General features: G+C 36.3%; 1 protein-coding gene across 1 annotated transcript in view; it reads left to right on the top strand.

The window, feature by feature from the left end:
- Positions 1-13,642, top strand: part of LOC121725337 — a 128,863-nt gene that overhangs the window by 87,267 nt on the left and 27,954 nt on the right. Inside the window, exons 2-3 of the mRNA XM_042112228.1 lie at positions 10,029-10,237; positions 12,198-12,333. Coding sequence (XP_041968162.1) covers positions 10,029-10,237; positions 12,198-12,333 — 345 coding nt within the window. The remainder of the gene's footprint in view (positions 1-10,028; positions 10,238-12,197; positions 12,334-13,642) is intronic.

The following is a 13,642-nucleotide window of genomic DNA, read 5'->3' as shown; positions in this document are numbered from 1 at the left end:
AATAAGTGCTACCAAAGGAATTTAACGTGAAACGGTTGGGTAATTAAATAACTGACGCTAGCTTTGACCCGGCCTTTTATGACCCTAAAATGTAAATTTAATAAATATGAACGTTTATCATATACTAAGAACGACTGTGCTAAAACGTGGTTCCATTTTATGATACGACATGAATAAAACACAGGGTGTAACAAAATAAAGGGATAATACTCAAGTTTAGGGTGTGTATTGTGTGATGTGTCCTTTATACAGAGTTAACAGTAAGTAAACAAAAAGTTTTTTTTTTTTTAAGAAAGAAGGGGGCAATCGAGCAAACGAGTCACCTGATGGAAAGCAACTTCCGTCGCCCATGGACACTCGCAGCATCAGAAGAGCTGCAGGTGCGTTGCCGGCCTTTTAAGAGGGAATAGGGAAATAGGGGAGGGTAGGGATGGGAAGGGAAGGGAATAGGGAAGGATAGGGTAGGGAATTGGGCCTCCGGTAAACTCACTCACTCGGCGAATTCGGATGTTTCACGCCGGTTTTCTGTGAGAACGTTGTATTTCTCCGGTCGATTCGGCCCATTCGTGCCGAAGAATGGCTCTCCCAAGTAGTGCTACTTTTTAAGTAATCACTATACAGGGGACTCATACACACCCTAAAGAATGATCACTTTCTTTTGTTCACAGTTTTCATTAAAAAATATTATTATAATAGTAATTATAGTTTAAACCTCATTAATTAAACTATATTTAGGATCAAAGTTGATTAAAAATTCGTGTGAAAGTATGTTGAAAATTATTAACAATTTTCAGTAAGTATCAGAAAAATATTTCCAAATAACCTGAATTTTCTAGCCTTCGTTACTGAAAACATTAACGAAGGCTAGAAAATCCCGGACTTCAAAGTTTAATAGAATCGTTTAACAGTCTTTAGAAAGTCATTATAGGAAGTTATTTCAATGACTTTAGATTGCTCTCCGGCTGTTGACATTTTGGACGTTAGCGCTCTAATCCCGGGGGATCCCCCGCTATAGCCGAAGTATCCGCGCTGAAGGGACGGAAATTATATGGTTTAACATCGCACATAAGAAGTTTTCCAATTCAACTATACGGAGATTAAGAATTTGTCACGTTGATCACATTTTGGAATACGAGTAGTTCCATCTTAATCCATCAATCCCCAAGCGGCAGCCGGCTGTCGCATAGCAATTGAAAATTTATTGTGTCTGCGATACCCACGATGGAGGTGTTAAAAAGGTTCACTACTTATACAGGGTGTAACAAAACTAAGTGATAATATTTTAGGCTGTGTAGTCACTGTGAAAGTGACAGCGCTGAAAGAGCAAACTTTTATTTTCACCTTTGTATTGGAAAATGCATAACGCTTGGGCGCTTGCCCCTACAAATCACAAAAATGCTCTTTCAGCGCTCCTACTTTTACAGTGAACTCGATATAAGAAACATATACACACCCTAAACTCTAAAGTATTATCACTTAGTTGATGTTATTTAAACGGGATATGAGATATCCAGCAAACACTGACCAGATTTGGTGTTCCTGATCTAGGAAGATAGATTTTCTCCAACCACACCTCCCTTACACATATGGACAAAGATGTAATGCCTATTTCACAGAATATATTGCTTGTCGCTGTCTGCGAACCAAACTAGAGTAATGTCTGGTTACCAGAGTTCCTTTTAATAAGAACTATTTTAAAAAGGGATATTATTAAATGCACATCAGAATAATTTTGCAGCACACTACCTTAACTCCGCTAATTAACTGAATGCATACCAGAAAAACTAATGCTGATCAAAAAAAACAACTGATTAACTGAACATGTCCTCCAAAAAAAACTTAAACATCATACAAAACGAGGCGACCTTTATAACCGAATTCACACCAAAAATATGGTTCATACATCGGATATATTATTTGTAAAACTAAAATTTTAATTGCTTATCAAAAATACTAACTTGCACTCTAAATTGGACAATCTTACAAAGGAATTTCTAAAAACGATATCGAAAGGTGCACCACAATAAAATCAATTTCTATTATCAAAACAAGTCTACAAATTTATAAATCGTGCAACTAAAATATTTTTAGCCTAACGCCGCACTCACTCCTTTGCGCTCACTCTTTACTCTTTAGCGACCACAGATATATTTTGATCTATTTCTGTGTTAGCGACAAAGATTTTTGGTAATTATGATGAGATATGGTGAAAGATTTTATCATTCCAAAACTATATAAGTAATTCAAGGTTTTTTGATAAAAATTAAGAAAAATTATCAAAATTTACTACTGTATTGTAATTGTATGGGTTAATAAATTTATTAATGATTCTTAAATAATTAGTAGCAATGTTGGCCCAATACGACTTGATTGGGTTAGGTTAGATGGCTAAGGCGGGAGCGTAGCTCCCGCCTTAGCCATCGTGGTTATTTTTTGTGAACCACCCAGAAGTAGGAGCCCCGCGTAGCAGGGCTCCGTCGACTCATAATTTTTTCTTTTCTTTAGTAGCTTGTCAACCCCTAGAGTGCAATTCCTAAGCCGGAGGCTTAATTATTTTGCAATATATCGGTAAGGAAACCTTTGTGCGCGAATCCGACTCGCTCTTTGCCGATTGTTTATTATTATTGTTTATAAACTGAGTTACCATTCACTGTGCCAAAGTTTAATCCATGTTAAGTTAGCACTTGATGATTTTTATGTGTTCTTAATTATATGAACATAACAGATTAAATTGGGTTTTATTTAGAATAAATGATGTTCCTAAAAGTGATTTAGATGATGGTTTTCCTTTAAAAAGTTGTAGTATGTTTGTTGAACTAAGGAATTGTTAGATATACAATTTTAATAATAGTTATTCGTTCAGTAAAACAGTTTTGCAAATAACTTTAAATAGTATGCTGAATTCGCATTATTTAGGGTGCATAATTAGTGTGCAAGTCAGTATTTTTGGTGAAACATTCAAATATTTTGATCGAGAAAAGAGAATATACAGATATTGATTTAAATACATGCCTTTTAAAAATCGTTCTGCTTAGAAATTTATGAAAATAGCAATGATTACAATATAATAATAATATTATTTTTATGTTTAAAGATAATCAATTTTAAAGGTGTTCTATGAATACAAGTTATGTGTGCTTTTGCAAATATTATGGTTATACATATAATATAGTAACTACAACTTTCTTACTCAAACTTTAAGGCACCTATAACACAGAGAGCGGTCACACATTCAAGCGCTCTGCCTTAGCATTTTGTGAGCTGTCATTAGAATGGACTGTAAAGACTATAAAACCTACTGAAACACTGTACAAAATGGAGCGGGATTTTATAAGCCCACAGCGAAAAGTGTGATGCGGTGATATCTTCAGACTGTCAATCCGGGATGAAAAGGGGTTCGCGGGGGACGTCCACAAGTTTATCGGGAAAGTCTCGGAAACAATAAATATACAGGACGACATGTGGGCAGTTTCTATTTACTGATACTTCCCAAGTAAAATACCGACGTAAGTTACAACCTATCTTTTTGGAAAGCTTGACGTTGGTAGTAAAGTAGGTACCTACCTACTTTTCAACATACCTATGTTGAAAATGAATATTTAAAAAAACATAACTTTTGATTTCCCTGCAGTCGGGTAAAATCTACAGTAAATAAGTGTAGTGTAATAACTAATAAGAAACGACGTGAATAATGTTAGTTTTAGAACTTTGAGGTTCCCTGCGTTTAAGAACAATGAAAAGTGTTTAGCTAACGTTAATATTACGTAAGAGAACTGGGTAGTTATTAATATTATATTAAAGTAGAATAATAATTATTATATAATATTATATTTTTAACGTCTTACATAAGAGTTAAGTATAAAGCTATCATTACAAAATGCCATAGGGCCCGAAAGATTGGGGAAACATTTATGTCGTTATAAAAATTTCTTTGCCCAGTCTTACCTTGGATTTCTAAGGGCATAAAATAGTTTTTCCCTGTATACGCATATAGCAGGTGTGCTAAAATAAAATGTATATAAAATGGATTATGAATTATGAAAATATAATGCTAAAAGCCAGCCAAATCTTAAATTGGGAGAGTCTTAAATCATAAAGGCCCATGTTGAAGAGTAAGATTAGAGTTTCTAGGATCCTAAAAACAATTCTTTTGCAACGTGATAAGTCGATGCAATGAATTTTTAATCATAATTAGTATCAATCATTGTTTTCCCGATAAATATTCCGTATCGCGCCACCAGCGATTTTGAGGCCGTTTTTTTTACAGTCGCGTTATAATATGTAAACATCAGAACTAGTATTGTTATGATGGCGCATATCTATTTCTGGCAAAAGAAAGTCGGATTCTGAATTTCTGGGCGTTGTGGTCTACGTTCCAACCTAACCTAACCTTCTTTTGGACTTTCTGGATTGTGTTTGTTTTTGTTTTGGCGGCGGGCTGCCCCCCCCCCCCCGCCCCCCCCGCCCCCCGCTTTGGTATCTGTGGCTAAGTAGTTAAGAAAGACTGATGTTTTTGATCATTTTTCTGTCATTTGACAAACGATGTTTGCCGACTTTTCTAATTTTATCATACGAATATTTGTTGTTTAGAATATTTACATTATTACCAACAAATAACATGAAATATATTTATATAGGTACGTATTATAAGATAAAATTATCTTAAATTTTCGAAAAATAATCATGCGCCATCATAACAATACTAGTTCTGATGTTTACAGATTATAACGCGACTGTAAAAAAAAAACCGGCCAAGTGCGAGTCAGACTCGCGCACCGAGGGTTCCGACAGCTTAAAGGTATTATAGACCTGAGTATTTGGTATGAATTTCAATTTAATACCTCTACGCGTTTATGAGGAAATGGGTAGTAAGTTTAAAATTATTAAAAAAATATATATTATGTGATGTAACTAAAAATTTATGGTTTTCGTAATTTTTCCTTTATCTATGCTATAAGACGTTGCTTCGTACCAAATTTCAAGATTCTGAGTTCACGGGAAGCACCCTGTAGGTTTTGATTCCCTTGCAAGTGTCGAAAATTTGCGGCATAAACGGCTGTATCTTTTGATTGCGTTGGCTTAGAAGTTTGATTTTTTCACAGCTTCAAGGGACAGTAGACCTGAGTAATTGATATAAATTTCAGCTTCATACCTCCACGCGTTCCTGAGAAAAAGGGTCTTGACAGACGGACGGACGGACAGACGGACAACAAAGTGATCCTATAAGGGTTCCGTTTTTTCCTCTTGAGGTACGGAACCCTAAAAACGGCCTCAAAATCGCTGGTGGCGCGATACGGAATATTTACCATTTTCCCTTATTAAAGACAAGAATATGCCACCCACAACTCCATTGCGTTAGTTTATAGAGCGGGAACCTTACATTTTTCCAAGATAAAAGTATCCTATGTCCATTCTCGGGACTCAAAATATCTATTACTTCAGACACACAGACATACTTTCGCATATTTTACATATATTTTTTTTTATGAAATAAGAGGGCAAACGAGCAAACGGGTCACTTGATGGAGAGCAACTACCGTCGCCCATGGACACTCGCAACATCAGAAGAGCTGCAGGTGTGTTGTCGGCCTTTTAAGAGGGAATACGCTCCTTTCTTGAAGGTTTGCAGGTCGTATAGATCCGGAAATACTGCAGCTGGTGACAGTATTAATTATTATTAATATCGTAGTGGGAAGCATAAAAATAAAGTCTCTCGAATTTCTCAGAGATTTTAACTTCCAGTAGCGGCTTGTATATTTATGGATCGGGCACTTATAGTACTCCTTGTTACGTGTCGGCAATCCTTTTCAGATCACCCCAATACAATGGAAGGATAATGGAGATTTAGCGAGAATATCAGCCATATTTCGGAGTAAAAACGTCATAACACCATTACAGAAGAACTACTAAAAATAGAATAAACGTCTCTTTAACTTATGTCAGAAAACTGAGGTAGATAAATATTTGATTGGAGATTAAGTGAGGTCTAAAAGGATGCAATTAGAAGGTTCATTAGTTCGTTTTGGGGTTACTGATGTGGGTTTATAACATTTTGTATAACACCAATTGTTGATGGACATATTATTCTACGGTTGAACTGAAATTACCAAAAATGTTATATATTCTATATTATTTAAACTACTCGGCCGATTTTGACAAACATAACAATCCCCCCCCCCCCCCACCGGTTTCGGTGACGGTGGCCGGTTTCATTGAAACCAGGCCAGGTACGCAGGTGTAATTTTATAGTGCCCAAGTGTGTGCGCAGTACACAAGAGCACTCTCTACTCCTTTACTCTCATAACCCAGTGGGACGGAAGACCGACACGACTGGCCAGAGATCAGGCGCAGGACCGACTTTTTACATGCCCATCCGACGCATGGATCATCTTACGTGTCAGACAATCAGGTGATCAGCCTTTTTTTTTTTTAACGGGCTTTGGCCCACCACACATTCCCACCACTGTATCTCCTGTGTCGCCAGGATCGACAGCGGCATCCAACCACGAAAACCCTTTGATATGATCTCAGGGAGCCCGAGGGACATGCTAAAGCTGTCTTGGGACCCGCAACGAAATTAATCAGAAGAAAATAGGAGGAGTAGGAAGAATTCCAGATTCCCTCCCCAATATAAAGCGGGAGACAGCACAAAGTTGCAGTGACCGAAAGTCAAAGAACTGAAGGGGAGAAGCACCACGGGAATTAACTGTCGGGATCACGGGATCAGCCTGCATTGTCCTAACCAAACTTGGAAATAACATGTCTCCAACGCGGGAATCGAATCCACGACCTCCGAGTCAAGAGCCACGCTCTTAACCACTGGACCACGGAGGTGTTGACAAACATATAGAGTATATGAGTAGACCATGAGAAAGGACCTCCTTTTATCGAAGAAAAATGTACGATTACCAAGGATTTCCATACGCAAATAAAACCTCGAGCATTTATTAGAATATCAAGAAACTCCATCCGAATCCACACTGAAATCAAATGTAAATGATAGATAGGTGATTACTGGCGATTCTGAAGTTCTGCCGACTCACGACTCACGCCCAACTCCGACGACGTGACTTGCAAATTGACGTTATATTAGTGCCAAGGGCCCGAATAATTTATATTAACACAGTTAACACTCCATAATCCAATCGTTAGCATTTGAATTATTTCGTCAAAACAACTGACATTATTATTTGAACGGTTTCATTTTTGTGAAATTGAATTTGAAAGTATAATTACGTAAACTAGAGATCGCCCAATGGTCGAAATTCGACCTTAGTTTCAACGACATTAAGACTACTATGTTTAATTTGTAAAAAAAAAATATTGACTTTATCATACATATTTTTTTCAACTCTCGTCTCTGGGACTCAGCTGATCTCAGACTGGCCGTGTAAGCATTGTCTAATAGTATCTAAGATTCAATAAAAAAAAATTTAATCCGTTTTCAATTCGTCAACATGTTGTCAACGGACTTCAATCATAAATAAAAGAGTATAATTCGTATGTATAGGCTTGTCACTCAAAAATCTGTAATTTCTCATGTGTGTGTGTGTTGTAGTGTGTGTAATGTTTTATTTGTTAAAAAATGATGAAAGCATAATTTCAAAATAATATTAGTTCGATGCACTCCTTCACCATATAAACTATAACTGTGCAAAATTTCATGCACCTACGTTTCCCCATTTTTCGTAAAAAGGGTTACAAAGTTTTTCGTTCGCGTATTAATATTATGATGTTGGTACTTTGAAAGTTTATATTATAAGCTTTTGGCATTTTAAGTATTTTTTTTATCAATTTTTTTAAAAGAGGCTTTTAACACTCAGCGTTAATCGATAACTTCTCTAGCGGCAATGTGTATTTTTGGGAAGAGTAAAACATTTTGAACTCGTGTCAGGACAAGACATAATATTATTATATAACCTGATTGAAGCTTGCAGTAGAAGAGTTCTACAGGCCAGACTGACGTGGTGTGAAGCGTCCATAGATATTATTATTCAGAGGCGAAGCCTATAGGCTTGTTCTACGTGAAAAATTAAGATGATTTTGTTCAGAGTAGAACCTTCTAAAATGTAATTGGAGGGAGATACAAGCGTTTTTTAAATGCGCCATACGCCTCGCGTTAAAAACATGTATGACACGGCTCCCGTGTCATCCGCACTGAATCGGTTAATGTAAGGTCAACGAATTCTGGCTCAACGGAGTTTCAGGCTTCACCCATATGAGCCTTCTATGCCTTCTTTTAATTTTCAATTCTGCTGGTATTATTTAAAACTTTTTCAAATACAGCTTTAAAAACTGCGAATAAATCTTTAATGTAAATACTGCACTTCATATTCTAAGAAACATATCACGCCGATACTTTTCAGTATAGCATGGACGTGGCCGTTTATAAAGTGACCATAATATATCATGATAATCGATCTCTCAAAAGCTGGAACATTGAGCCAACATTTTTATTCGTCAACATCTGATTAATGATGTAGACTTTCAAGTTTCAAGTGCTTGAGACCGAGCGACCTTCGATTATTCTCCGAGTCGAATCTAATCGAAATGTTGGTTACGTAAGGGTCCTTCCCGTTTCATACCACATATTTTTCATACCGCGGTATGAAACAGCGAAGTACTGTTTTTGACTTGCCTGTTTCATACCGCGGTGCTTGGAGTGGTATGAAACGACTAATTCTTTTTTGGTATGGGTGGATTCGTACCACAAATTTTATTAAATATTTTTAGGCTAATCACTTATTTATACTGGCGTATAGAAAAGTGGTAACAAGAATGTCATTTATATCAAAATCAAAAAATATATATAGTATCAGATTTATAGAATATATAGTAATATACATCATATATATATATATATATATATATATATATATATATATATATATATATATATATATATATATATATATATATATATATATATATATATATATATATATATATATATATATATATATATATATATATATATATATATATATATATATATATATATATATATATGTAATAGAATTACAGCTATTATCCTAACACTATTATTTTAAAATTGTATAAAATCACAGTCGAAAAATTAAAACAAATCAAAAAGAATAATAATGTAAATAAAAAATTATTTAAACTACATAATTGTTGAAAATCATAGTCGTAAAATTAAAATCAACAGGAACAAAAAGTAGAATAATTAAAAAAAGTAAAATAATCATTGCTATTACTATTAAATCCTTAATTTTTCTAAGCAACGGCCTATGGTTATTTCACCTACCAATAATTAATGGATGATGTTACGTATTCTTTGATTTATCAATTGTTTGTGTTGATCTTTTTGAAATTTTCACAATTTCAAAAATATAGATAGATAGAGAAGTATATTATAACAATATACTTCAAATATTATTATTTATATACAATTCTTTTGTGGCGGTGTTTGTAAATAAACTCGTCTGAAACGGCTGGACTGATTGTGTTGTAATTTTGTGGGTCTGAGAATTTGCCAACATCTAGTTTTGACACCCAAAGTAACGTCTATCAAAATAATATTAACGAAGTCAGCTAGAATATTGTTATTTATAATATTTTTGGTCGGTTTAAAATAGGCTTAGAAACTAAAGGGACCATTTTAATCGACGCATAGGTCGCCCGTTAGCCAACAGTTTCTGCAGATACTAGTTATTGTGAATTGTGAAGCTGTTTCAAGCTTTAAAGAGCAGCTTGTAAACTTCAACAATAAGTTGGTCTAGCCTACTTCTGTGTTTGCAGAGAGCATGCGCAGTAAACTGTATCCAGTGTATGTATATTTATCTAAAGTTATCAAAGATGGGATATAACAGATAATAATTATGAACTACCATGCTAAGGAATTTTTTCTTGCTTGTATGTCTTGAAAGGCGCTTAAAAAGTAATTTAATGTAATAGACAATATTGTACAGTAGAAATCAATCGATCAAAATAATTTATGGTTGTTCAAGGTAGGTATGTGCAATTTTTTTTCAAGTTTAACTTGAAAACTACTTTTATCGTTCCAGGTGTAACGAGTCTTCGTGATGTCCGTCTCCTGGTGGAACCCACGACCGTGGTTCGCGGCGGCACGGCGGCGCTGGTGTGTTCCCGCGACATGCAGGGAGCGCCGCTCTACTCGGTCAAGTGGTACCGCGGGAATCACGAGTTCTACCGCTACACGCCCATGGAGGAACCCGACACGAGGGTGTTTGGGTTGCCCGGGATATATGTGGACGTGAGTATGATGAGATGAAGCAGCCAGATGTTGCTGGAGTGTTCCCGCGACATGCAGGGAGTGCCGCTCTACTCCGTCAAGTGGTACCGCAAGAACCACGAGTTCTACCGCTACACGCCCATGGAGAAACCTGACACGAGGGTTTTTTGGGTTGCCTGGGATATATTATGACCTCGACACTTTTTAATAGTACCTGCATGGTAGGGGCAGAGGGCGTTGATAGTAGTATGTATTGCTGTGCGTCAACTAGATGGCGTTTTTTGCGAATAAACAGCGACGCGTTGTTAGTATTTCTGGGCATCAATAGATGGTGCTTTTTAATATATTTTTTTGAGTGTATACTGTACTTATATGTAATAAGCATACAGTTTTTTTGAACATAAGAAATAACTTCGTTCCATCCGGGTGTCCCTTGACACCTCTCAAGTTTTTTTTTATCATGACATTGCCTTCAATGATAAAACGTGACTCCACACTACTCGACAGTCCAGACACCGGTAACTTTTAATGTGCCGCTTTAATGCGCACGGGCCGTAGTTTTTGACAAACAATCGGATTAACGAATCATTTTTCATGGAACTGATTACGAACTTTTGAAATTTAATTAAAAATGAGCCCGTTATTGGCGAAGTTTTATCTTCCGTCGTAATGGGGTGATTCGCGGAATCGTGATCGATGCGAAAAATTCAGAGATCATCATCAATATCAGCGATTCATTTTAAAACATAGGTAGAATAGGGATGATGACAAGGTGAAAGATTAGCAAATTTTGTTAATAAAATAAAGAAATCACGGTAAAACATAAGTGTTCCCAAAATTTCAGCTCGATAGCATTTGTATTTTTTTTGTTATGCGCCTTCAAAGTTGGATAATCAAGTCGATTTTTTTTCAATTATATTCCTAATATTTGTATACCATTCGATAACTTATACAATTAAAAGCAACTTTTGTAATAAAACCACTTTCATAAACACAATATTTAATATACCTATCAAACAAAGTTCTCTCCCGATGCGTACAAACTACGAAAGAGTGACGTCAGTCTTTCGTAGCACTTTGTATGGAGCGTTTCGGGCAGGTCTATTTTAAAAGATGTTTGAATTGTCATATCTTGGTGAATTTTTAAGCTGTCAGAGTCATTCTTTCAGCGATGTTTCTATTTTTTAAGGGTCGTTCAATTACCAATAAGAAAAAAAATAGTCATCAAGCCTATTACTTACTGTATTCGAAAGTATGCATGTCTTCTTCTTCAAGCGTTCGTCATCTTCAAGTGTCAAATAAAAAAATATTTGTAGATACGCGGTAAATAGTTCTCTTAGTTTTCAATGGTGGTGGTTGTTTTTAAGATTTTGATAACGTTTTTAGAGTGTCAAACATCTCTGGTATGATTAGCCTTAACACAATAACTCAACTTACCTAAAATAAGAAGAAAACAAAGCAGTAGAACTGAAAATCACTCGTAAATTGGAAACGCCGTTACATAATCCCATAACGATATTTTTCGTTTCGCCAATAAAAATATTACGACTTACGTGTTTCTCTCACATAATATTGGAAGTATTTTCCCGGTAACGACCTCAAAGACTTTATCTCGTGATAGTTCAATCAAGTTCCTTATTGAATATCAATCGATATTTATTAAAATCAACGTATCTTTGTACAAGTTTTACGAAAGCTTACATTAATTTTGTGTATGTGATGTTATTATTTTTTGCCATGTAATATCTAACAGGGTTGCCACGTAATATCTAACAAGGTTAGGTTTAGGTTCAAAGATCTTTATTCTCACTGACGTACAATAGGTCACTTACATGAGAACAGAAAATTATAAGAATAAAATATTATGTTGTCACATTGCGTTCGATTAAAACATTTTAATGATAATATACCACAGGGTTACCATGTAATATAACACTAGGGTTTCCATGTAGTACCTAACAGGGTTGCCATATAATTCCAGATGAACCGGTCAAACGGCACCCAGGTGCTGCTGCGGCGGCTGGAGCTGGGGCTAGCGGGGAATTTCAGCTGCGAGGTCACCGCCGACTCGCCCTCCTTCGCCACCCAGATCGCCACCAGGTTCATCGACGTCATAGGTAAGCGCCAACAAAAGTAATGTGGTTTATGTAACGCATATAACATATCAGGTTGCGACGTCAGGTCTCGAAATCAGCGAACAGCGGGGCGGAAGCGGCGGCGGCGCGTTCCAATGTTTAGTATTGAAATTTATATGATTTTCGAAAACCGCGTATAACCTAAAATATTATTACACTAGATGACGCCCGCAACAAAAACGCAACGCAACTTGCGCCAAAATTCGTTTATCGCGCGGGAACCGTACATTTTTCCGGGATAAAAACTATCCTATGTCCTTTCCCGGGACTCGAGGTATCTCCATGCCAAATATCAGCCAAATCGGTTCAGCGGTTTGAGCGTGAAGAGGTAACAGACAGACAGACGGACAGACGGACAGTCAGACAGACACACTTTCGCATTTATAATATTAGTATGGAAGTATGAATAGAAATAACGATTTAATTACTACGGCTAATAATATTTTATAACTAGACAGCAATTAATAATATAATAATAATTGTATAGCATTGCGTAGCTAAAGCTACGAACGTACTTGTAGCACGAGGTCTACGGCGTAACGTTTACGTATCACCACATATAAAACGTAGACTGCCTGAGTAAATGTAATTTGTCATTTTATCCACGCATAATATTATACGCAAGGAGTTGTATATAAAACAATTCCAATCTAAAAGAACAACAAAACACGGATTACAGAAACCCGAGTTAATTCAAAACGATAGACGATATTTCGCAAACAAAAGCTTAAGTAGTTGTATCCGTTGATATATTTCGACGAGCATTTCTCAAGTTCGTCGCTTCGACGACCGATTCCGACAAAGGTTTAAACTCCACTCTGTCAGCTCGCTGCAATCTTGACAAACTTTTACAACAATTTAATGGTCCACTCGACTTCACATACTTCAGGAAGTGGTTAGATACTTCTGGTGCTAACAAAAGTATATTTTGACGTTTATTTCATACTATACTCTACTTGGGCTAACTTGTCGCTAGCGGTCATTGACTCCCTGTCAAATACTTGTTCGTTTCCATATAAAACCACGATAAACAATATCTGACACTTCATTGTCAATCGCGGTTTATATGGAAAATGACAAGTTTTTGACAGGGAGTCAATGACCGCTAGCGACAAGTTAGCCCGAGTATAGATGTATCAAATAGACGACCGCAATTCCGTTGCGCCAAAATTCGTTTACCGTGCAGGAACCGTGCATTTTTCCGGGATAAAACGTATCCTAGTATGTCCTTTCCCGGGACTCAAAGTATCTCCATACCAAATTTCAGCACAAACAGCAGTTTGGGCGTGAA

The sequence above is a fragment of the Aricia agestis genome, chromosome 3 (assembly GCF_905147365.1).
Source record: "Aricia agestis chromosome 3, ilAriAges1.1, whole genome shotgun sequence".
In the NCBI taxonomy this organism is placed as follows: Eukaryota; Metazoa; Arthropoda; class Insecta; order Lepidoptera; family Lycaenidae; genus Aricia; species Aricia agestis.
Note: the sequence above shows the minus strand (reverse complement) of the source record. Positions and strands in the feature narration are given on the sequence as shown.